Source organism: Gouania willdenowi, chromosome 17, assembly GCF_900634775.1.
Source record: "Gouania willdenowi chromosome 17, fGouWil2.1, whole genome shotgun sequence".
Classification (NCBI taxonomy): Eukaryota; Metazoa; Chordata; class Actinopteri; order Blenniiformes; family Gobiesocidae; genus Gouania; species Gouania willdenowi.
The window spans coordinates 1588812-1615462 of NC_041060.1; the positions used below are offsets into that span (position 1 = coordinate 1588812).

Genomic DNA, 26651 nt, shown 5'->3' on the forward strand with positions numbered 1-26651 from the left:
TAAACACTGTATTTTTTCCATCTCCACACAACCATCAAAATGACATGTTAAGCATTTAGAATGTTTTATTATAGTTTATTGTGATAACATTTTAGTTTTTTAAAGAGATTTTATTTTTTCCAAAGAACAAACACAGTAAATAACGTAGAGGAGGAGGAGGAGGAAGAGGAGGCGGGGCCACATTTAGAAGATCAATTCATAGATGGATGATGCAGCAGGTTTGGCGTGTGATCCTTGCGGTCCACGCACACACACACACTCACTACATGTTGCTTTACAAAGAATAATAATCATCATCAGAGTTTATTAATAATAACTGCCTGAATAAAGCCAACAATGCAAAGGTTATGATGTGTGTACGTATATTTATTGGAAATGCCCCCAAATCAGATACAAAACTCAAACTAGGCCTTAATTTATTTTGTTGTTTTTGTTGAAGACTTTCTGAGGCTAAAATCTCCTTTAGTTTCTCCATCTGTCCAAGTCTCATGAATGGAGAATGAAAGTAGTTTAAGGCAGGACTACAGTGGCCCAGAAGGACAAAGCACCAATGCAACAGAGAGAACGCACAAAAAAAAAAAGAAAATGCTAACACAAAAAAGAAAACGAGAAGATAAAAAAGAAAATGCCAACACGCAAAAAAAAAAAAAAAAAAAAAAAAAAAACAAAACTGAAAAAAAAAAAAAACAAAAAAAAAAAAGCAAAAATGTGTTTTTTCTTTTTTGCGTTTGTCATTCGTGTTTGCGTTTTATTTTTTGCGTTTGTGTTGTGTTTTCTTTTCTTGCGTTTGCGTTCTCTCTCTCTTGCGTTGGTGCTTGGCCCGTCAGGGCCACCGTACAGGACAGTTGATCTCATGTCGCTCCACTAACGCAGGTTTGTTATTTTTGATGTTTTTTAATCCTTTGACTGAACACATAAACAATAATTTGGCATTAAAAATATTCACACACAACGGATGATGGAGATAAACAGGATCAGAACCGTGTGACGACGCCTATTTTTACTGGAACTCAAAAACTAAACAAAAACATGGCGATCAACAGTTCTACATTATTAATAGCCGCTATTTAATATTTAGTGGTGAAACTCTGGGCTGAATGCGTTTACTTTTCCAGTTGGACTCCAGCGCTCCCATTAACAGCCTGTTATCATTTATTCTTCTCGTTTAAAAAAGAAAGGCCCTTTAGGAGAGGGACGCTCGGCACCTATTGGTGAGTTTTTATTCATTTTTAAAACGCTAAAAAGCTGTTGGAGGATCCCAAACGTGCCCTCAGCAAAGGAAGCTACAGTAACCTACAGAGCCTAATATATATTTACACAGAAATATGCCCGATAAATACAGTTACATTAAAAAAAAAAAGAGACTTCGGATGTATTTTCCGTTTTTTTTTTTTTTTTTAAACTTCATCATTTCTTTCCTCATCCTTCAACATTTCAGCCAAAAAGGATCCGTTTCACACTGGGTTTGGTCTTTTATTCTCCTAAAAACACTCTTTAAGCCACGACCAGTTTTGTAGTGTTCATTAAATACAAAGACACTGAGCTCAAGATCAAAGAAAACAAGCAGAAAGAAAAACACAGAGTTTTTGGGATTTTTTTGGGAACAGGAAGTACAGAAGGAGTTTGAATGTGTGTCTCGCGCCTCACGAAAACCTGACTACAGGAAAAGTGACTCAGCGTGTGGAGACACGTCCTGTTATTGACTTTGTCTTTAAGAGCAATGCGCACATTTGTGTGTGTGTGTGCGCGTGTGTGTGCGTGCGTGTAGACACAACACAACACGGCGCCGGCTTTATTCCGTTTAGTCAGCTGATCACAAAGCGATTTAACAACAATGAATGAAAATGAAAATGTGCTTTAAAAACTGTTTAAACCAGAGGAAAAAAAACCTTTGAATGATGGAGTGATGAGAGAGAGAGAGAGAGAGAGAGAGAGAGAGAGAGAGAGGGGGGGGGGGGGGGGGGGGGGGGTGAAACCAACTGTTAATGAGCTTTGACAGTTCTGTAGAAACGTCGGAGAGGAGGAGGAGGAGGAGGAGGAGGATGAAGGCTGAGAGGCTTCTTCTTCTTCTTCTTCAGCAGCACCCGCCCCCGGCCTGGTGCCCCCCCTGGCTACTGGGCAGCGTAGAGTTGGTGGTGGGATGCTGGGGGCCGATCTTAATACCGTTAGCCTGGGAGAAGAAGGAGTGAGATTCACTTATGATACATCACCACATCATACAAACATATGGCCCGGGGGCCAAATATGGCCCTTTAGAGCAAATGGACTTGATTTATATAGAGCTTTATCACCACTGAAACAGTCTCAAAGCGCTTTACACATCAGCTCATTCACCCAATCACTCTCACATTCACACACCAGTGGGACAGGACTGCCATGCAAGGCGCTAGTCGACCACTGGGAGCAACTTAGGGTTCAGTGTCTTGCCCAAGGACACTTCGACACATAGTCAGGTACTGGGATCGAACCCCCAACCTCTCGATCAGAAGACGACCCTCCACCACCTGAGCCACGGTCGCCCAGAGCAGTGGTTCTGATGAAACCAACCTGACATAACGGAGGTAAATTTAACTAGAAGTTGAAGCACTTATGAAAGGGGGCCAAGCCTTCCCGTGTGACTCGGCCCCCAGGTTTTGCAATGTTGTAATAGTAATGGGCGTGGCCCAGATTTGGTGTTGTTAGCATTTATTTTGACCGAGATATGCAACAGTTCGTATTTATATAGCTAGCTAGAAAACTTACTCGTTAATAATTTGAGCAGATTTTGACTGAACAAAATTCATAACTTTAGATCAGGACCAACTAAAGACTCTACGTGCCATGTTTCACGCTGATTGGACAAAACGCTAAGGAGGAATTCAAAAAAGTAGGTTTTCCAGTTTTCGCGATTTTACGCAAACACAATTACAGGCAGAAATGGGCGTGGCCTAGCCCAGGTGATTCAGTGCTATTCAGGGAATTTGTGGATATATAGTTATAGGGAGTAATAGGCCAAAACGCGTTGACCTCAGTGATAGCGCTACCTGCTGGTGGACATATATGAGGTTTTGCTCCTGAGGTAAGCTGAGGGGTCTGGACCACCCCTCCAAATTGCACCACCCACCAGAACAAAAACATTAGGACCAGGACCTGCGGGCTTGGCCCCCAAATAAACAAGATATTTATTAGTATTTCAGCAATGATTAGAAAAAGGGATTTTCTTTCTGATCCAGAATCATTAAATTGATGTAATGGAATGTTTTATGGCGTAAAATCTTTGGTTAAAATGCGTTCAAGTACTTTTGACACAATCCTAACAATCAAATAAACAAACAAATGAATGTCAGTAAAAATATTCCCTCCTTATTGGAGGTAAAAATAATCCTACACTTTACAGTAAAAGCCCTCAAACTTGTACTGGTGGAGGTAAGCTATATCTATAGACCTGGCTGTCTCAAAAATGTCTGTCTATTTTTGACCTATTTATCACTTTTTCTTGCCATATTTTTGCTGCTTTTATTGTATTTTTGCTACATTTCTCCCATTTCTGACACTTTTACATCACATTTCAATGACTTTTCTGCACATTTCTTCTACTTTCCAGACATGTTCAGCACTTTTAAACCCTTTCCACCACTTTTCCACCTAATGTCACATATGTTGACCCGTTATTGTCACCATATTTCATGCTTATTTTTGCCAATTTTAACCACAATTACGATTTGTAACGCCCATTATTTTCAAGTTTAAACAAATTATTCCTAATTTTTTTTCCCACTTTGAAGCCAATATTAACACTTTGAAACCTTTTTACCACTTCTTCTGTCTGTTTTTATCCACTCTAATTTGCAACTTTGAACCATTTTCTGTTTTTTTAAAATTCCATTTCACCACCTTTTCTTCACATTTACACATTTTATTAGTGATTAAAACCAGGATTTCCATCTTTAAGATGACTATAATAATAATAATAAACGTTCCTGGATAACAGTGGAAATTATTCAGATGAATAAATAAATGTGGTTATCATAGATTCATAGAACAATAAACCATCATTTTACTGACTTTATGGATGGACCCCAAACATCTCTCCCCTTTATTCCCCCTTATAGATGGTCCTGTCTCCACATGACTGTTCTTCAATGTTCATGTCTGTGTTCAACCACCTTCAGCTACAGTGGGGGTCCTCGGTCTGTGGGGTTGAGAACCCATGCTCTAAAGGGCCAGATTTGGCCCTCGGGCCTTGAGTTTGACACGTGTGCATTAAATAATGACACTTCAATATTCTTAAATCCCTTCAGGGGCCAAAATAGTGTGATTATGATCAGGAGAACGAATGGAGCTGCTTGAGAGGGACCGTGTGTGTGTGTGTGTGTGTTATTTAGGCAGCGCGACGTGTGCGGGGGCTCCCTTTAGATCACATCACAGAAGAGGAAGAAGCAACAGGTGCTGCCGAGGCTTCAGCAGCACTCAAGGACACGGAGAGAGAGAAAACAGAGGAGAAAAGAGGAGGAGGAGGAGGTGGAGAGGCACTTTCATGGCTTTGTAGTGTAGTGCTCACTTTCCCTCTGTGTTTCATCACGTCTCCTCTCTCTCTGTGTGTGTGTGTGTGTGTGTGTGTGTGTCTCCTTCTGTATATATTTATCTCTGTGGCTCTCAGAGTAAATCCCCCTCCTACACTCAGTAGCAGTAGTGCCTCTGGGAAACACTGTACGCCTTTAAATCACATTTATTGAGCTAAGGGTGTGTGTGTGTGTGTGTGTGTGTGTGTGTGTGAGTGTGTTTCCTCAAAGCTGCTGCCAACATTCGTGCTGGGGCTTCCCTCGCTCGCTCGCAGCCAGTCAGCTGATGTGGTTTGGCCGGCGAGCTCGCCTTCTCCGCGTCTCTTACAGTCGCTAATAACAAAAGCACTGACAGCCCTGGGCCTGCGTTCACTTACTGGCTGCTCTGTGCTGGCCAACGGGCCAGATGTGCTCTGAAACAGATGTGGACCATCGCTAACAGGTCTGTTTAGAAACTTCTCCGTCAACGTAAATCGTGAGACAGCGAGCGTGCGTCTGCTTGTGAGTTCGGTGGATCATGAGATTATTTCTGTCACGTGATGTAAAGGGAATGAAAAGCGTGTTTTATGCTCGTCAGGATGAGGAAATATCAGCGTAGAACAGTGTTTCTCATCTTTTCATTGAAAAAAAAAACATCCCAAGGCACAAAACCAACTGAAAATGTAAAAAAATGAAACTGTCGCCTGTAACCCTCACTGTACCCCTACATTTATTTATTTATCTGAATAATATCCACTGTTATCCTGTTAAGTTTATTATTATTTGGGCCATAGTATATAGTCATCTTAAAGATGTAAATCCTTGGTTTAGTCAAAAATAAAATGGGTTAAAGTGACCAAAGTTGCTGAATAAAGTGATGAAATTTTAAAAAAACAACAAAAATTGGTTAAAAGTTGCAAATTAGAGTGGCACAAAACAGACAGAAGAAATGGTAAAAAAAAATGTTCTAAGTGTCAAAAAACAGGAACAATTATTTTAAACTGGCAAATAATGAGCATGACAAATTGTGAATGTGGATAAATTGGCAAAAATGAGCATTAAATATGATGAAAAGAGGTTAAAAGTGACAATATTGGGTCAACATATGTGACATTAGGTGGAAAAGTGGTGGAAATGGTTTATAAGTCTTAAAAAAGTCCAGAAAGTGGAAAAAAATGTGCAGAAAAAGCATTGAAATGTGATGAAGAAGTGGCAGAAATGGGATTAATGTAGCAAAAATGCATTAAAAAGAGCAAAGAAAAGTGATGAAAATAGGTTAAAATATGGTGAGTTTGTGTCATTATAAAATGATTAAGGTAGTAATAGATAGCAACTAGATGAAATTGAAAAATAAATAAATTAAAAATTGCAGCTCAAAAGTTTGTTTTGGTCTCCATTTATTGACAATGTTTGAAAGGTTTGGTCTATTGCATTGTGGGATGTGGAGTCCTGTAGACGAATGAATAGAAGTGTTTTTACTTCATTTTTACTGTGATTTCTTGTGTTTCCACACACACACGCACACACACGCACAGACACACACACACACACAGACACAGACACAGACACAGACACAGACACAGACACACACACACAGCTGGAAAAACCACACCAAGGTGAAAAATGGGTGGGAAAAAGGAGGAAGAGGAGAACGGACGGCATGTCTCACCTCATTGTTGATATCAAACACTCCCTCCTGGATCTTCTCATAGATCTCCTTGGCTGTGTTGATGAAAGCCTGAGATAGAAGCAGGAAGTGGGACAGACAGGGAGGGGGAGGGGGAGGGGGGCGTTAATTTCTGTTTGTATGTTGGCTCTTAGAAATGAGTCTGCTCAGCTCATGTGAGGATGATTTTTTTTTTCCATATAAAGAAGCTGCACATTATGCATGCAAAGCAGATTCAACGTTAGGTCTCAGTAACACAACCAAGCTTCAACATGCAGCTTTACACGACCCAGCCCACAGATCTCCACCATCTTTACACAGAAACCCCAAAAAGACTTAAAGGGACCCTCCACTGTTTTTACAAATATGACCTAAAACCTTATTAGAAGATCTATGCCTAACAAAACGCATTATTTTGCACCATATTCATTTTATTACATTTTTAAAAATGGGACTACTTTACCCTGTGCACCGCCATGTTGGAATGACATCATTGATGACACCAATAGCCCCTTTTAGTTCATTGAGTTCTATAGGAGGTGAAGCATTCAGGATCATTTAGCAGCTTTTTCAGTCAAAATAACAACTTGTGCTGCTTTGGGTTGCTTTCAAATTTTAAAGTTCCATATCATGCTATTTTTCACCATCTCCATTTGTTCTAAGAACCCCAAAAACATAATATTGGAGGTTTATTTTCCAAAACTCGCCTGTTTTCCAGAGTTTTAGCCTCTGAAAAGTCACTTTCTGAGCAACTCTGCACAAACAGGCTGATTTGTGGCCTACTTATGAATATTCATGAGTGGGCGAGTCTATAGAAGGGACACTGACTTCCTCCTCCCACCCACTCCGTAGCCGAGCTCATGCTCCTTTATAAACATGAGACAGAGCGTGGGGGCGGGGCGTTCGCCAGTACATACGTAGACTGTAGAAAATACATACATAGCACTGCGCTGAAATGCTCACCTTCGTGGGCGTGTTTGTTTACATGTCAATCACAACACAGAGCTTCCTGAAGGCGTGGCTTCTCCAGCTCAGTGCTGCGTCACATTAGTCATCAAAGTGGGAACGCGTCATCAAATTGTAGCGAGGTGTTTGTGGTCGCCCTGCAGTAAGAGAGGAGTAAATCACCCTCTAACTAACGATTGATGGAATCAATAAAAAAAACACTTTGGACATGTGTATGAAGCCCTAATAACACTTTATCATGTTTAAAGCACAGAAACATTAATTTAGCTTAACATGAACCCTTTAAATGCAGACAACAGGATCGGACTGCTGGTTGTCTGTAATTACATGCAACCAGAGCTCTTCTTCTCTTCTTCATGCCGTCTATGAAACAGCAGAGTTGGAACTGTCGCCCCCTGCGGTCACAGATTTTTTCGTCTCAAAGATTTTGTTTATCATATTTCAGTGAACAAAAGAGGTTTACATTGACTTTTTTTTTTAATTTTACTTATTTTTAGAGCAACCCAAAACAGTATAAGTTGTTATTTTGACTGAAAAAGCTGCTAAATGATCCTGAATGCTTCACCTCCTATAGAACTCAAAGGGCTGAAAGGGGCAATCAATCAAGTCATTAATAACGACATTTCAAAATGGCGGCGCACAGGGTAAAGTAGTCCAATTTTTAAAAGTTAATAAAATGAATATGATGCAAAATGATGAGTTTTGTTAGGCACTGATCTTCTAATGATTTTAAAGGTTTTAGGCCATATTTGTAAAAACATTGGAGGATCCCTTTGAAAAACCAGACCTAGGTTCAGATTTTTATGATGATGAGATAAACTGTGCAATTGTCTGGTTCAATTTTCTTTAAAACCACCAGTTTGTTACAAACATTGTAGATTTAATTTTTTTTTGTATTCAGTGGAACGAGGGAGCAAATCCAACCATGCAGACGACAAATTCATCTGATAACGTTACAAAAGTGTGTGTCATGTGGTGGAATGTGTGTTAAATGTGAATGTGAGGGACTCATTGGATGTTTAAAAGCTAAAAGTACACTTTTAATTCCATCGATGTCATATAATAATTGCAGCACTAAATGCAGGACAAATAGGGAAGTGTAATGATTTGAGGAAGTTTAGTCAGACTCAGATAGTGATTGTGAGACAATAGAGTCAGAGCTTCTCTAAAGTTACAGCTTTGTTGGGCGTTCTTGTACTGTAGAGGTGATAGTAGTCCAAAGCTCTGAGGGATGTTAGTTCAGATCCCACAGAAGAGCTTTGACAGGTCAGATTGGACAAAAGAAAATAAAAAAATATAATGTTGGTTTCGACTGGTATCAGAATAACCAATAACACAAGTTTGAAGTGTTGACTTTTCCATGTTACAGCAGATCAGTGTATGTAAGTGATATTATTTATTGAGTATAAACAGTGGAAACTAGCAGCCCTTGGCCTCATTTTGTGTGAACGCACAAAGTAAATGCACAAGATGACCTTGAAAAGGACACAAAAACACACAAAACAGCAGCAAAAGAGAACAAAATGACTGAAAAAAAAAACAAAAAACATAAAAATACATGAAATGATTTAAAAAAAAAAAAAAAAACACACAAACTACAAACTTACACACAAAAAACGACAAAAATACACAAATTGACTGACACCAAAAAAAGCGATGAAAATTATATAAAAATCAATAAAATTAACACAAATAACAAAATGAAATGTCTTCCAAAATAAACAAGAATTCATTAAAAAGCTTTTAACAGACAAAAATAAATAAATAAAAAGACTGAAAAATATACAAAAGAGCAAAAAAAACACAAAATGACTCCAACAACACACGAAACAACAACAAAATACATAGAATGTCTCGTAAAACACACAAAACGACAAAAATATAGAAAAATTAGTCCAAAAGAAAAAAAAGTGACAGTAAAAATACACAAAAAAACTCAAAAAATGAAAAAAAATATTACAAAACAACAAAAAACGAGAATGACACTACACAGAAACAAAAACACACAAACCCATTGTTGTTTCCTGTATTAATGCTCAGATTTTGTCATTATTATAAATGCTGACATTAATGCTGATCATGTGACCCCCATTTGTGGCCCCTGCTGTGTTACTCTCTGATCTAGTAGGATGAGGAGTAAACTAACTTTAGTATTTGTCTCTAAGATGCATACAGGAAGCATTAGCATTTTGAACATTTTTGATGACATTTGTAGCTTTGACGAATACTCGAGTTCTTCAGTCTGTTCTAAACCTAAACCTTTGACTCTATAACCAACCAGGTAAACGTCTCAATGATATTGTGATGCAGTTACCAACACGACATGGTGTTCGTTCTACGCATCAAAGAGGAAACAAGAGGCCTGTGACTATCTCAGCAGTGATGTCGTCTCCAGGGACGACGCCTCAGTGCTCGTGTCCCCGGGGTCTGAACTAAGAAGCACCTGTGATGAGCTAAAGATGTGACATCAGCACAGGTCACAAACACTTCACGTACTGAACCAGTGCGATCTACTACTGAAATATGACTGCTAAAATAAGGCACGTCACATGTAACAAGGACAGGAAAAGTTATTTTAAAAAAAAATGTAATAACTGCTCAATAATATAACAAGATGCTGAGCCCAAAACGTACATTTTTTTGGTCTTTTATTAACATATTAACTTTTTCATATATATGTATATACTAGGAGTGTAACGATACACAAAAAACCTCGGTTTTGAGGTCACGGTTCGGTTAATTTTCAGTACAGTATGAAACAAAATGGAAAACATAAATTTGCATGTTGTTTATTTAAAAACTTCAGTAAACCAACAATGTATTTAACATTATACAGAATATGAAAATAAAGTTTAAAAAAATACAATATTTGTAAAGTGCTGCCCGGTAATATTCTCAAACAAAAAATGTAAATGTAATTTTAACTATGTAATGCACTTTGAGCTATATCATTGTACGGAAAGTGCTACACAAATAAAAGCCGACTGATTGATTTATACTGTACACACACACACACACACACACACATTTCTGTATGATGGCAACTTCTATCACAGTGGGGGCCACAAAAATGTGTTTGTTTGATCAAAGGGCCACATTATCAATGTTCATGTGAGCATTTAGAATAATGACCAATCACAGTGTTAACACAGGAAACAACAAACTTTTTAGGCATAATTTGGTCTTTTTCTGTCATTTTGTGTATGTTTGTTATGATTGCATTTCTGTTGTCATTTTGTGTATTTTTCCCTGTAAAATGTATGTTTTTTGAAGAGATATCATGTATTTATGTTGTCATTTTGCAGTTTTTGGAGTAATTTTTGTGTATTTCTGTTGTCATTTTACTTGTTTGTTGGTACTGTGGGTTTGCAAAGTAATTTATTGGGTTCTTCTTGACTTTTTGCATACTTCTGTTGTCATTTTTAGCAATTTTGCCTACTTTGTGGGTTATTTTGTGTTTTTTTGTTGTAATTTTGCATATTTGGAGTAAAGTTGTGTATGACAGTTCTCAGTTTGTAATTTTCGTAGTAGTTGTATGTGCTTTTTGGAGTATTTTCTGTGTTTTTCTAGTCTTTTACTGTATTTTTCCTCTAACATTGTAAGTCTTTGTATTTTTTTTATGTATTCTTGCTTTTGTTTGGTGTATTTTTCTGTCATTTTGTGCGTTTACTTTGAGGGGCCACATCAGCAACAATCATTGACTCACTCTATGATGTAATAAAATGTTGAAAATAATTTTTCTGCCCCATAATGTAATAAACTAAAAGTTTTTTTTTTTTTTACGTTTTGGGCTCAGCATCTTGTTAAATTATTATTATTGGTCAGTTGTAGCATTTTGGAGTTTAAAAAAATGTTTTAATTACATTTCAGGCTCAGCACCTTCGATTCATTATTGACCAGTTAAGTAATTTCAGGTTTTATTACATGTATTTTTTTAATAATTTGGGTCGTTGTTACATATCAGGCTCTAACGGCACAATAAGCCAAATAAAAAAAAAGGTTGCTCTCAAACTGGAAACGTGTGCTGAACCTGTACCTGACGCCACGTCAGAAATAGACCAATAGAGCCCACGGGTGTTCCAGTCCTATCTTTAACACTTTACTGATTCTCTTTCCTTTCTTCCTTTAGCTTTTCTTTAACAAAAAAAAGTGAAGAAAGCAGGAACTAAAAAATGAAAATGCAGAGTTATGATCTCAGAGGAAGGATAAAAAGATGGTGGAAAGATGGTTAGAGGAATCTGTCTCTAAGGACCATCCCATTAGTCCCAGTGTCCACCCACAGACCCTGACGACAAACTCTCAGCTGATTGGCTCCTTGATGTCGCTTAGGCGGGGAGGGACGGGGGTTATGAATATGTATGAACTATAACTGGTTGATATACTGCGAGAGAGAGAGAGAAAGAGAGAGAGAGGGGAACGGAGATGATGGAAGGAAGGGGGGAGGGAGGAATGAATGGAATAGGGCAGGGAGGAGACGTGGAGGGGAAGGGGCAGAAGGCACACATGGTGAGTGGGGGAGGGAAAAAAGATGGTGAGCAGAGGGGGAGGGGGGTGAGGTGAAGGAGGAGAGGTAAAGAGCAAATGATGGACGCTGAGGGATGGAAAGAGGAGAGATGAAGGGAAGGGAGGAGAGGCACGGTATCAGGAGGATTCAGAGGACACTAATGAGACAAATTAATCATACCACACACACACACACACACACACACACACACCCCTCCCCCTTCATTTTAACCCTAGAGAGAGCTCTGCACAACGGTGCTGTGGGTGTGTGTCTGAATGATATAGGCCAGGAGAGAGATGGTGGAGAGGGGGGGAAAAGGAGAAAAAAATCAATGTAAACACACTCAGTGTGTGTGTGAGAGTGTGTGAGAGTGTGTGTGAGTGTGTGTGTGTGTGTGTGTGTGTGTGTGTGTGTGTGTGTGTGTGTGTGTGTGTGTGTGTGTGTGTGTGTGTGTGAGTGTGTGTGCGCCCCTGGCTGGCATGCTGTGTTGTGTAGGATGGGATTATTTATGTGATTGGATAAGTGAGGAAAAGGTCCCGCAGGACAACGCCTTGCATTCATTTAACAACACCAAGGAAAAGGTGTGGTAGCGTGACAGGCTGCTACGCTACGCTAACAGCGCTACACGAAGCTAGCTAATGGAAAGCTAGCAGGGTTAGCACATAGAATGACCATCCCTGACGCTCAATATATAGGCTTAGATTTCCATTCTGCTCTTCAATTTACAAACATAACAATGTGATTTATGTACAATACTGTCCAATTGTTGGAGGTAAGCTACATCAGCAGTGATGTCCAGAAGCTTAAGAACACGGGCAGATTCACCTACTATTTTCTTTCTGGCCGCCTTTTACTCTTAAACATGTTCATAAATGATTCCTCACCCCTTTAGCACCAAAAGAATATCTGCAATATTACGTGAATATCTGTAAAAATCAGGTTTTTCTATTAGCTCCGTCTGCTAGTGCATAGCATCTCTTCTTCACTCTTCTTCAGAATAGCTGCACCCCAACCGAACACTGGGTTATCAGCGCCCTCTGCTGGTCCAAACTAATATCTGGCGGCTGTAACTGAAGGAAAACAATCATTCTGTCTAAATATTTCCTCAATAATATAATAAATTCACATTCACAACATTAATGAATTCAACTAAATTAAATAAACATTAACTTTAACAAAGATAAGAGTCGCTGGTAAAAATAATTCACAGACCAAATTTGAAAAAAGTAGATTTTGAAGGGGTTTTTATTTTTTCTCTATGGCACTTTATATGGGTTTTGTTGTTTTAAACATTGAAGATCAATATAATCATGAATCATAAATTAAAAGTCCTGAGTCCAGGGTAGTGGGTTCCGAAAATCACAAATGCAAGGCTATATGTAAGATATATTATGAATATTAATGTACATTGATACAACTAAATATATTACCAAAACTACAGCAAACCACACAAAAATGATGTTAATCATGCAGATATGTTCAGTACCAGACAGCATTCTACAGAGCACTACTAAGGGACCATACTACTGCTATACTATAAGTTGGTACATTTTCAACTGGAAAGAGGTAAACTGATAATGATGCTCAATTCTTTGTCATCATTACCATGGATACCAAATTACAACATGTAAATGCATCATACAAACAAAAACTAGGTGAAAAAATACATCATTCTCAGAAAAGTGCTACAAAATAGACAGAAGAAAAGCCACAGTTACACTAATATAATGCACCAATAGTCACCATATATAGCATCATTTTTGCAAAATTTTCGGAGCGCGGCAGCGGCAACTCACCACCAGTTTCAGCCTTCTACTTTTTTTTTTCTGGACATCTCTGAAGTAAGCACGTCTGCCTAACTCCAGCACCTCTGACTAGCTCCAAACATTTATTTTTTTATTAATTTGGGGAAAACTTATGTTACATTTATTTAGTGTGCATGCAAACGCGCACAAATACAATATTTTTGCCATATAAAACACAGTTTGAACAGCACAAATCTGATATTCCTCAAACCCAATCAAGGCTACTTTAACATGTGCTCTTAAACCCGATACGTATCTGATATTTTGGAATGCAGCTGCTGATTGAACGAACCAGGTCGCATTATTTTGACCTTTACATGTTTGAATTCTGCGTCTCAGGAGGAAAGAAAACAGCCACGGTGGAGGACGGAGTGGACAGGAGATTGAGGTCTTAGAATTAATGAAACATTATATATTATACATATTATCAGTGCCACACACGCCAAGACGCCTCCATATTTACTTCTATAAACAGATATTCACTAAATTCTCTTAATTAATAGAAGTCGCATTTAATGTGTAATATGAACAAGCACCAAAAAAAACAAATATATCATATTTCTCTGAAAAAAAAATCCAAATTGTGCAAAAAGATCTGCCGTTTGAACTCAGTCTTACTTCTTTGGTGTTGAGAAGGTCCAGCATCTCCTGAACATGTGTTTGTTTTTTAAACTGTGACATAAGAGGTGATATGTTAAATGTAAGGAAACCGATACTGTACTAATATACTCTTAATATGTCAAGGTTTTCATTTATTCAGACAACTTTTTTTTCAGGAAATTTGATTTCCTGCCAACTGTCAGTCTTCCTCATAGGTGATTGCTTTGATGTGTCCCCACGAGTTCTTTCATAAGGAAAACAAGCAAGAAAGCTTCATCAAAATGTTCTTTTTAATTGACTTATCTGAATTCCTTTATAAAAAAATAAAAATTAATTTAAAAAATATTTTCAAGTGTCTTATGTTAATTAAAAAAAAACTATTTAACAAGAATTCTTTAATAACAATTATTTAAAAAATATTTTTAAGTGTCTTATCCTATATTTTAACTAAACAATTAAGAGTTATTTAACAATTCATTTTTCCTTTTTTTTTTATTGGAAAAAAAAGTGTCTCTTAATATTTAACAACAATATTACTTGACGGTGAATTTAACTTTCAGTTTAAAATAAATAGGAAAAGAAATTAATAGGTTCATTGTACAGAAAATGCTTTTACTAAAGTCAACATCTTTATTATTAAACTTAAAATAATGAGTAACACAAAATCTAATGTAAATAAATGTTATTTTTGGCATCTTGCCCATGCTGTGTTAGCCTGTGGCTAGCTAATATTGGCCACGTTAATTAAGGCAGATCTACAAATAAATACGGTCATGCTGTTTTGATACAATATCACACTTTAACTTGAAACTTAAGTGACTCATTCTTGTTCCAAACACTGAAAGTCTTGTTCCAAACAGTGAGTGAGATGCTTTCAAAGCTCCCGCTGTTTCCCACAAACAAGTAGCGCTCAAACCTCCACTGCACATATCAAGAGGCAGCATTGTGAAGAGTGAAACATCCCATAATGTGTGTGAAATTGTGTTTAGGCCTAAGATTTATGTGTTACTGGAGAGGGAAAAAAAAAACAAACTGCACCGCATTAGTGTTGACCTGTAAGCAGTAGCACATATATCAAACAAATGAGTGGCATTAACAGCAATTTGAAACAAATGCAAGCTGTCAACACGATGCAAAGCATTAGGGTCGGCTCTACATTATGGCTCTGAGCAGATAATGTGTGTTTGATTACCTCCTCCACATTAGAGGCAGTCTTGGCTGAGGTCTCCATGAATATGAGGCCGTGTTCTCTGGCAAACGCTTCACCTTCTTCTTTCTTTACTTCTCTCCTCGACTCCAGGTCGCTGAAAAACACCAGAAAATCACACATAACTGATTAATAATCAGAAGATCACTGCTTAGAAAGCACATTTAGTGGTAGTCTTTGTCTCACACTGATCCTAAAGGGGGTATGTTACCAATCTAGATGACCTCATATCGCGCTAACTTCCAGGATTGAATCAGTGTGATTGGTCAGCTCCAAACCTCAGCCCCGGTCACTGCCTATTCCAGTCACACCGCCATGTTTCAACTTTTAGCGTAGCGATACCAGTTTCTCCAGTGGACTGAGTCACAGAGAGAACCAAGATGGACTAAAAGTGCCAGAGTTTTATTATATTCTTTCATGGCTGCAGCACGTGAAGCACCGCCAATCAGAGTCAATCACAGACAAAAGGTGTGTTTACTGTTATTATTACTACTCTGCCTCATCTCTGTACCTACTGTGTGTGTGTGTGTTTTATTAACAGTAAATGATCAACATGCTGTGGAGGAGCAGACATGACGTTTTGAAAAAGTTGTTTTAATGTTTGTGTCCAAATAAACACACATGGTTAGGTACAGTAGGTCAGTAATAATCCAGAAATAAATTACATTTTAAGATGCTTAAAAAACATAGAACATATTTTTCTGTGACCGGAAGATAAACAGGGGCTTTCTTAATGCTCATTTGAAACAACAACACAGCCACACCCCCTAGCGGCAGGGTGGCCAATCGCATATTGAGGCGTTCCCACCACGCAGAAGTAAAAGGGCCAACCTCCACGTCACGTTGACAGCATGCCCCCGCTGTAGGTCCTGACCCTTAAAACTGTTGCTCTTCACTGTCATCATGGATTTAAATTTATTACATTTGTTTAAGATCATAAGCTGTTCATCCTGTGAAGACGCTCGCTCTGCCAGTTTTCTTTATTGTAGTGATTGGTCAGACGCTGCAATCTCCACCATTTTCATGTGAACGTGCACGTACCCAGGCTGAAAACACTGGGCTTAAATTAGCGTGTTGTGATCGACTGTCATAAGACAGCTTCTCTCTGACAAGGAATGTTTGGTTTGTTGAAGCCCGCTAACAGAGATTAATCCAGGATATAATTATCTAGATTCGTAGCTAAAGTGTAAGTACACTCAAAAACACATCAACATGTCAAACTCAAGGCCCGGGGGCCAAATCTGGCCCTTTAGAGCAGTGGTTCTCAATCTGGAAATACAAGTCTGTAAAAAAAAAGTTTATGTTCTAATCAAGATCATTTCTATCATCATTTTGTGTTTTTTTGGTTATATTTTGGGTATTTTATTGTTGTTTGTCTGGTCTTTTTTTAATCAATCAGCATATTTTTCTCTTATTTTGTGTGTTTTTGTTGTTGCTGTTGGTGTCATTTTGCATATTTTGTTGTCTGTTTAGTATATTTTTCTTATATTTTGTGTGTTTTTGTTGTCGTTTTGTGGTCTTATTTAAATGATTCTCTCTCAGTGTGTGTTTTTGGTGTCGTTAGGTTGTTTCTTGTGTCGTTTTGTTTGTTTCTCTGTTATTTTTGTGTATTTTGTAGTGACCTAGTGTGTTTTTCTCTCATTTAGTGTCTTTGTTGTCGTTTTGTGTGTTGCTTCTAATAAGCATGTGTTTTTGGTGTCATTGTTTTTATGATTCGGTACATTTTTCTCTTATTTTGTGTTTTTTTGTTGTCGTTTTGTGAGTTGCTGGTACTATTTCATATGATTATGATATTTAACTAAAAAATTATAATCCCTTGAGGTACGCGTACCTCCATTTGAGAAACACTGCTTTAGAGCATCAAATTCGGCCTGCTCGAGAAAATGAAAATGGAGGAAAAAAAATGAAACATTTTGTAAATGACAAAATAATTCAGTTGCAGATATCTCAGCCACTCCAAATACAAAAAATCTATTAATATCCACAATATTTTCAGAGCTCAGTTTTCCACTTCTCATATCACATGATGGCAGTCATTTTTAACCTCAAATTGTTGAACAAACTCAAATTTGGCAAATTCTCTTCAAATTCTTCCACGAATATTTTTCCAAATTCCCAAATTCAGGGAAATTTAGGTGAATATCCTGCAGGGACTGATATACTCACATACTTTATTCTATTTTAGTTCTATTATATTCATGTATAACATTTCACAGTATTTTTTATTTTCATTTCCAACATAATATTCATGCTAAACCTCGCCCGATGATGCCCATTTTATGAAAGATTTTGCAGGGAAAATCCTTATACGTTATTGACCCTGATATTAATAACTGCTCTTTAAGCACAAACAGTGTAAGGTTTGTTTTAGCTTTAATATTTTTTATTAAACAATCAATTCTTTCACGACAAAAAAATCAATGTGAAGTAAAATATTACTCATTTTCCTGACAACGTATTAAAAAATTAAAGAAAATGACAAACTATGTTCTAAAATCAACAAAAAAGTCCTTTTCAAAACACTTTTGATGCCAAATTATATTTTACCAACTATATTTAATATCCCTATTAAGAGTCAACTTTTGATTTTCTGAATTCCCTGTTTATTCCATTTAATTCCTGTTAAATCCAATGGAAACTTCTCAAACTATTTTGCAATTTTACTTAAATCATGATAAAAAAAACAACTATTAAAAGATCCATGACACATAGTTTGTTGCAGTCTCATAAAAACAGGCTGATAGACTTAGTTCTCAACATGTTCCTGAATCAACAGCAGCATTTTTCCCTTCACTCAGCTCGCTGACATTACATAACTATTATGTAACATCAAGTAGAGTGAAAGTGAGCTTCTGACAATAAACAGCTCTGGTGTGCTTTGGAAAAGTGAACTTCCTCATAAAAAAACGTGACGAGTGAACAGCTAGTGCTCTCTGCACATATCCTGCACGTCAGGGCGTGTTGCACAACCTCCAGTACAGCATTGTCAACGTGTAGCTAAATGCTAACGTGAATTAGCAGTTAGCTCAGGAGTGTAAAACTTGTGTGTAACACTAGCATTCATTAACTGTCCAAGCACGGTGTTGTTTAACATTGTTGCCATGTATTGGGGAGGGTCCAGGCTAATGTAGGCCAACGTGTACCGCTCTCTGTGTGAACAGGAAAAGTGAATCGTACCTCTTGTTGCCAATGAGCATGATGACCATATTGGAGTTGGAATGTTGGCGAGCATCCTCTAACCAGGTCGTCAAGTGGTTGAAGGTGTCCCTTCTGTTAGAGCAAGCACAAAACACACAGATTATTTGGGAAATACTACAGATTCACACCGTGTTCAGATTCCTTTGGTTGAAATATTTCCAATATTCCCATAATACTGCAGCTGATACGAGTCTTTCAGACAGGTGAACGTTCACAAAGGGACAGTTCATTTAAATTTTATTATCAGACATTTTATTATTGTAGATTAACAGCAAAACCATGAGCTCATTTAGTGTGATTTACGGACAAAAAATTGATTCTATTACTGGAAAATTGAAAAAAAAAAATGGACTAATCTGAACTAGCCTTAGTTTGTACAGCCCCCAAAGTAAATGAACGACGCCAAAAAGACAAAAAATGACAAAATGACTCAGGAAACACTCGTAACGACAACAAAAACATACAAAAGAGGAGAAAATTATACAAAATTAAAATAAAAACACACAAAACAGAAATTCACAAAATGACAAAAACAGAAAATGAGTAAAATATACAGTCATACAAAATGACAACAAAAATTCACAAAATAACTAAAAATAACAAAAATATTCAAAACGACAACAAGAACACAAAACACAAACTCACAAAATGACAACCAAAACATACAAAATGAGTAAAATATACAAAAATAAAATAAAAACACAATACAACAGAAATTTAAAAAAATACACCAAAATATACAAAATGACAGCAAGAACAATCAACCTGACAACGAAAAAAAAAAAAAAGAGTAGAATATACAAAATGACAACAAATTGCTCAAACTATAAACAAAGCTGTTTGTTGTTTGTTTCCTGTGTTAATTCTCAGATTGGTCATTATCTTAAATGCTGATGTGAATGTTAAAATGTGGCCCTCAGACCACACCATCACATTTTTGTGGCCCCCGCTGTGATAAGAGTTGTTATTTAGGTTGTTTTATTTCGTCTATGCTGTAACAGTAATGTTCTGTTGGATCATACAGATAGACAAGTTCATTAAAAACAACCCTAACATTAGAAAATCCTTTATTTTTAAAGAGACGAGCGGGGTGGGCCTGCTGAAATAATGATGGCAAAGGGAAATAAGGAAGTCGACCTCTGAGAGACAAAATAATCAATACGGAATTTCCTGTCAATTTGCTCCTTAACATTCTGCATCCCTGGACCAAAGGGCTGAACGCACGCACGCAACATTGCTTTAAAAACGGTTCATATACAATTAGATGTGCTTGTATGCAAATACTAAATACAAAAAACAGAAATAATGATTAAAAACACAAACATAAAAACAAAAATTCCCCAAAAACACACAAATCCACAAAAAAAATACAGAAAAATAAACAAAATTACATCAAAAACACACAAAATGACAGAAAAATAAACAAAATTACAACATGAACACACTAAATAATAACAAATCACAAATAATGAGAAAAAAAACATTAAAACAAAAAAATCCCCAAAACACACAAATCCAAAAGAAAAATGTACAAATTAGCTCAAAAGAAACACAAAATGATACTAATGCACACACAAATCCTTACTTGGGAGGACCACACCTTTCTGCTGACACCTCGTTTGGCCCGATCCGAGTATTTTTTGGTTATATAACAACCACTGAAAAACAATGAATAATGGCCGCCATATTGAGTAAAAACGAGTGGCTAACGGCTTTTTCCTAAATAGTGGCCCTCAGAGAGTATCTGTGTGAAATTTAATGCTTTTATACCAAAGTGAACAATTCTCTTGAAACATGCAATTAATGTGCTGCACTAAACTGGGATGGGCAACTATATCACAGTGGGGGCAACAAAACTGTGATTCTATCTAATCCGAGGGTCACATGATCAACATTCATCTCAGCATTAGAAATAGTCTGTGGTTTTGTCAGTTTTTAGTCATTTTGTTTTTGTTATTCTTTTGTGTTCTTGTAAAGTTGTGTATTTTTGTTGTCATTTTGTACCTTTATGAGGCCACTTACTGTATTTTTGTTGTTTTCTAAATTTTCCTGTCATTTTGTGTAATTTTGTTAACAGTATGTGTGTCTTTGGAGCCATTCTGTAATGTGTGTTTGTTCAAGTGGTTGTTGTGTCTGTCTTTGTTGTCCTTTTTTTTCCTTATATTTTATGACTCATTTTGTGTTTTTTTGGAATTTTTTGTGTGTTTTTGTGTTCTTTGTGTATTTTGCTGCCGATTTGAGTGTCTTGGAGTTATTTTGTGTAATATGTTGGGCTTCGTATTCCTTTTAACTTCTTGAAATACATTTTTAAGGGATTTGCAATGAGAGCCGCAAAATATTAGACTGAGGGCCACATCTGGCCCCAGGGTACCAGCTGTCCATGTCTGTTATATATATATATATATATATAGTAGACAGTACATGCTCATTGAGTTTGTAGCGTATAGTACGTTAGTGTGACATTTTCAACACAGCCATAGTCAAGTCTGAGTGAGTCTTGAGTCTACACCCCCTTCCTCTGACACGTGATCAGCTCTGTTACCTTGTGATGTCATAGACTAGCAGTGCACCTGCTGCTCCTCTGTAGTAAGATCTGGTGATGGACCGGAACGACTCCTGACCAGCCTGTAGAGACACAATCAGATATTATTGTATTTGGCAATTGAGAAGTGCCAAATATATTGTCATCGTAGGAGTTCTTTTGTCCTGGAACTCCTCCTAATCTATTAATGCAGCACTAATGACACATATGTCATATCATAGGGACAATGTCAAGAATGTGCAGTCGACCTTTGGAGCCAAAATGTCAAGGTCAAGGTCGCCTCAAGTGTCAAAAATCAAACATTTCCATATCTCTACAAATATTTATCGTACAAGTTTGATGCTTACATTTATGAGAAGTTAATCTCAAGTGGAGTATTTTATTTTATTGGATCAAAGTTGTACAACCTATCAGTAAAAAGATTGGTAGGGGTCAAAGTTCATGATGTCACAAAAAAAACCAACACTTTTTTCCCTATAACTTGACCACGAATTGAGATTGAACAACATCTCCTTTCAATGTGTGACCTTGACCTTCTCTCAATCTCATATTTAAGGTCAAGGTCAGTCTTCTGTTTTTCCTGTATTATTACTTTTATTTTCATTTCTAAAAAGAACAAACTTGTCGACAAATCCAGATACAAGTTGTAATTTTTGCCAATTTTTAATTGCCAAATATGTATTTGTCCTTGTGAATACAGGTCTACCCTAGTTATTATTATTATTATAGAGAAATTATCAATGATTAAAAAGTCCAGTATGCTACAGGCCTGGCCTCAGAGCCCCCAGCCCCGCCCACTCGACCCTCTCCTGTTTGTCTTCATCTCAGTGTTTCACTCCTGCTTCTGTGAGTCTAGCTCTGAGTTTTGGTCAGCTGATAAAAACCCGAGGACAGAGCAGAGTCTGTAACCAGATACAAATGACTCCTGTCTTTCTCTCTCCTTTGTTTAACAAACAATTCTTCTTCTTTTTTCCCAGCTTGTGTGTCTAAACTGTCCAGTTTCTACAGAACAGCTCACTTTCGTGCAGAGTTACAAACTTTGTCACATCATTTTGGTTCTTTATGATATCCACCTGATGACCACCTCATTGTTGCACCTTTAATGTGTCTTTCTTCCATCACTCACTTCATTCTTTCTCTATAAAAATCATCTTTCTATTGCAGGTTTTTCCCCTTCTTCCCCTTCCTGCGTCGTCTATTCACCCCCCGAATGGTCTCTGTTCAATGTACAGTAACAATGTTGTCTGTGTTCGTCTGGGCCTGCAGTAGAAAACAAAAAGCTACTTTATCCTTGCAGCTGCGAGCTCGGCACTTCTCTGACCTCATCTGAGAAAGCAGACAGCGAGTCAGACACAGCAACGCGTGAATCACTCGGCAACTCCGAGCAACAGCCTGTCAGTTAGTCACCACCAGCCCAGGAACCAGGAACCAGGAACCAGGGCTGATGGCTCCTGGCTGCTGAGTCATATCACTGATTAGTTACGGTAGCCAACGCGAGTCCGTTTCATAATATTTTTATGTCCGATCATCAACGAACTGAACAACAGGTTCAACCTGAGCACAAAAGCAGTCAGAGCGGTGTGTGCAGAGAGGGAGCGGTCAACCAAGCTAACGCTAATGCTATTAGTGAATAAATGATAAATAAGGGTGAGGGAGGGAACACCGTGTCTGCCTGCCATCTGGCCCACGGGCCACACACACACACGCGCACGCACACGCACACGCACACGCACACACACACACACACACACACACACACTTTGTCCTCCTGCTGATGGGCCATAGTTGAGCTTTAACCAGTTATAGGAGCTTTTTATCCAATCAGACGAGGGATGGACACAGGGAACGATGCTGAGAGTAACGACAACAACATCTGGTAAATTAACAGAATCTGGGCCTTTTGGGTTTATTTAATAGAACTCTGGCTCCACCTGCTGGACAAATCCTGAACTGTTTACTCAGTCCTATAGAACAGTGGTTCTAAAACCTCTACTCAAAGGACCCCCTTTCTCTTACTTTTGAATCCAAGTACCCCCCTTTATGTCCGACTACAATATTTTAGATCATAATGATGGAATTAATGAGTGAAAACACACATTTTAAGGAATCTTATTTTATAAATGTGAAATGAAACAGTATTTAGTACTTCCTGAATAGATTTATTTCAATATTTTTCATCATTTACTGAGCCGTGTATTTTTAGTTCATGTTCTAATCAAGATCATTTCTTTTATCATTTTGTGTATTTTTGGTGACATGTTTGTCTGTTCTTTTTATTATTCAGTATATTTTTCTCTTATTTTGTGTGTTCTTGGTTACGTTTTTTGTGCATTGTTGGTATTATTTAAATTCTTTTTCTCTTAGTGTGTGTGTCTTTGTGTTTCTCAGGTATTTTTGTGTATTTTGCAGAAATCCTGTGTGTTTTTCTCTCATTTAGTGTCTTTGTTGTCATTTTGTGTGTTGCTGGTAATAGTAAGCATTATTCTCTCTTAGTGTGTGGGTTTTTGGTGTCATTTTGTGTCTTTTGTTGTTGTTTGTTCCAATCGGGCAGCCGATTCGACATGTTTTTAGCTCTGGAGCGAGAGGGGTGTGAGGCGGGGAAATGAAGGATCCGTCCAGAGCGCGAGCGCTGAGGGCTATGCACTCACATATTAGTAACATGTAGAAATGACATCTGTTTGTAGATGGTAGATGTGTGCGGAATGGATCTAGCCTCCAGCGTGCAAAGAGCGAGAAACAACCTACGACCTCGAAAAAACATAAAAACAAACATCAGCCGACCGGTCATGTTTTCTGAGCTTACCGAATGAAACGCATTTAGCTCAGAGGTTGAAATTGACGACTCAGACCTTTCCGGGTTCTGAGTGCAATCGAAAGCAACATTACCGAACAGCACTGTTAGTTCCGCCCCCCTTTTATAAAAACTAGCACCTGTGGACTCCATAATCTGAGGCGAGTAGGTTTGGATTGACAGAATTGTGAACAGAGAGGTATAGTGAGCATAGAGTAGCTAGTTAGCTTAGCATAGATTTCTATGGGTGTGGGTGTGTCTTAACTGCTTCAGGAGCCACGGCCATAATTACGGCTTTTTTTTTTTTTTTTAAAAAAAAAAAAATGTATTTCCAGCCTAGATGCATGTCAGTAACAACCTTGGTGTTTAGTTACTGTTTAGGTTTGTGTTATTATATAAAGAGCAAAATGTGACACAATGGTCGATCAAATCCAAGTACGACGTAGGCTGAAGAATCATTTTTCTCTGTTTTATCTTAGTGTTCAAAACTAATTCATAAAAGACTAAAGAAGGCAGACACTGAATTTTTACTTGTATTATCTAAATATGAGGCTGTCAGTCCTGTGGTTCTGCTTTTAAGCTTTTCTGACATTCATCTGATGAGAAAATCACTCAGAGTGCATCACACACAACCATGGGACGCACAGTTCCCTCCAAAATTACACGCTGCAGCGAATTCCAGTGATCAAGTGTCGTCTCTGAGCTCTAAATACATTTCTGAAAGCTCTGCAAGAAGCCGTTTCTCAGTATGAAAGCAGCTGCTGCAAACAGCAAAACACCAGATTTGAAGAACGTTGTAAACACAGAGGTCAGTGGAACAATCCAAACTTCATCATGCTTTATAGTTTTAGAATTATCTAAATCATCCTTATATAATAAAGCAAGACATTGCAGGCCATATTATTGTTTTTAATTAATTTTTAATTGAATTTGATCTTCAAATTAGATTGTGTGGTTTCAATAAAAACTCAATGTACAGTATTTTTGACCAAATAGTGAGTTGAAAAGTTAGAGAACACAGAGATACTGTTGTAAAATATATATGTAATGTATGTAAAAAAAATAGATATATATATAAATAAAAAACAAAAACAAAAAAACAAGCACAATCCATGTACCCTTCGTTTTTTGGTTATTCCGTTTAAAAAGACAAATCAAAATAAACAACTAAACGTGGTTATTTTGTTTACTACTGATTTAAAACCAAAAACAAAAATACAGAAAAAACCAAAATCAGAAAAGAAGTGTTTTTTTTTGTTGTTGTTTTTTTTAACTTGTTCTGTTTGTGGTGTTATTTGGGATATTTTACGGGGACATACAGTGAGAACTGAAGTCCACTACACCTGGTTTTCCTCCCCAGGTCCTGGACCAGGTCTCCTCACACAATAGGACTGTTAAGCATTTCAGTGTTATAATCAGTTTTCTGGTCCTGCTCATGTTTTCATTCAGGTCTGTGGATGTTTTAGCTCGGAAAAAGCTGCTCACATTTATTTTTTCTTTTATGGTGTTATGGTCCAAATAGTATCCAGATAAACTGGTGACTGACTGGTCAACTGTGAAGCTGGTGTGAGGATCAATAGATGTTAAAACTTCTACCATTTGACAATTTTGCAAAAACATCTACAGCTTTTTTAAGGGCAGTAAATATATTTATTTTGCAAATGATAATACCATAAAACCGTGAGCAACTAACGGCAGCTGTCAACACAGACGGAAGTTGATCACAAGAAACAAGGAGCACCAGTAGAATCATTACACTACCTCTGGATCCACATACTGTATGATGAGCATGTTTTAAGTATCATCCATTTTTTGGTTTTGATTTCATTTCAATTCACCAGTAATGTGACTTATGCGTTGCTTCTTTTTATGTCCGGACCGGGAGCAAAACTCCGCCCAGTCACCAGTTTATCTGGATACTATTTGGACCGTAACACTGCTCAGTAAAGGTGGCAGATAGTCACAGATTCGGATTTGCAGCATCAATAACTCTAACAAAACGTCGACACACAAATTAAGTTTAAAATGAATAAAAAGTTCTATTTCTTAATTTGGTTTTGAAATGAAATAACCAAAGAATGAAAGGTACACGGATGAAGCACATAAAGAAAAAGGTGTATTAACCGTTATCCCAGATCTGCAATTTGATTTGTTTGCCATCTATAGTGATCATCCGTGCTCCAAACTCCACACCTGGAAATACAATCACAGGTTACACGATTATGTTCTGATTCTGATACATTAAATATGAAAAAAATTCTGAACAGTAAAGAAAAATATTATCCCAATATAGACAGAGAAAAACATTATCTAATCTCTGCTTATGTTAAAATAAACAATACAGTTTTTCACACCGATTCTTCTTTCTATTTGTCATGATTCGTATTTATTGACTTCGCTTCAGTCTTCCTCAGAGGCGTCTGCTGATCGCTTTGATGTGTACTTCTAGTTTCTGGCAATCAGCAGATGCCTTTGAGGAACACTGACAGTTGGCAGTCGAACATGGCAGGAGATCAAAGTAAACTTGTTAAAGTTTGTCTGAATAAATGAAATCATAAGATAATATTTCAAAAATGAAGACAAAATGAACTTGCTGGAATTACACTGAGGTCACTGTGAACAATATTTACAAATTCTACACATTACAATACACAGTATGTTGGGTGTTTTTGTGCGCATGCGTGTGTGTGTGTGTGTGTGTGTGATAGGAGAAATAAGGGAAAAAAGAAAGAAAAATAAAACAAGTAATAAGTAATAATAGTGGTAGTTTGTTATTAATAGAAAATGATGAATGAATAAATAATAAAAGGAAAATTATATATATATATATATATATATACAGAAATATTATT

General features: G+C 37.3%; 1 protein-coding gene across 1 annotated transcript in view; it reads right to left on the reverse strand.

Annotated features, from left to right (window-relative positions):
• Positions 1 to 1380: 1380 nt before the first annotated feature.
• The window catches only part of rab2a (RAB2A, member RAS oncogene family), a 40858-nt gene continuing 15587 nt past the window's right edge, over positions 1381 to 26651 (reverse strand). Inside the window, exons 4-9 of the mRNA XM_028473270.1 lie at positions 25925 to 25992; positions 21009 to 21091; positions 18446 to 18538; positions 15254 to 15365; positions 6190 to 6258; positions 1381 to 2170 (exon numbers count right to left, since the gene is read on the reverse strand). Of these exons, the coding sequence (XP_028329071.1) occupies positions 2075 to 2170; positions 6190 to 6258; positions 15254 to 15365; positions 18446 to 18538; positions 21009 to 21091; positions 25925 to 25992 (521 nt within the window). The 3' untranslated portion in view covers positions 1381 to 2074. The remainder of the gene's footprint in view (positions 2171 to 6189; positions 6259 to 15253; positions 15366 to 18445; positions 18539 to 21008; positions 21092 to 25924; positions 25993 to 26651) is intronic.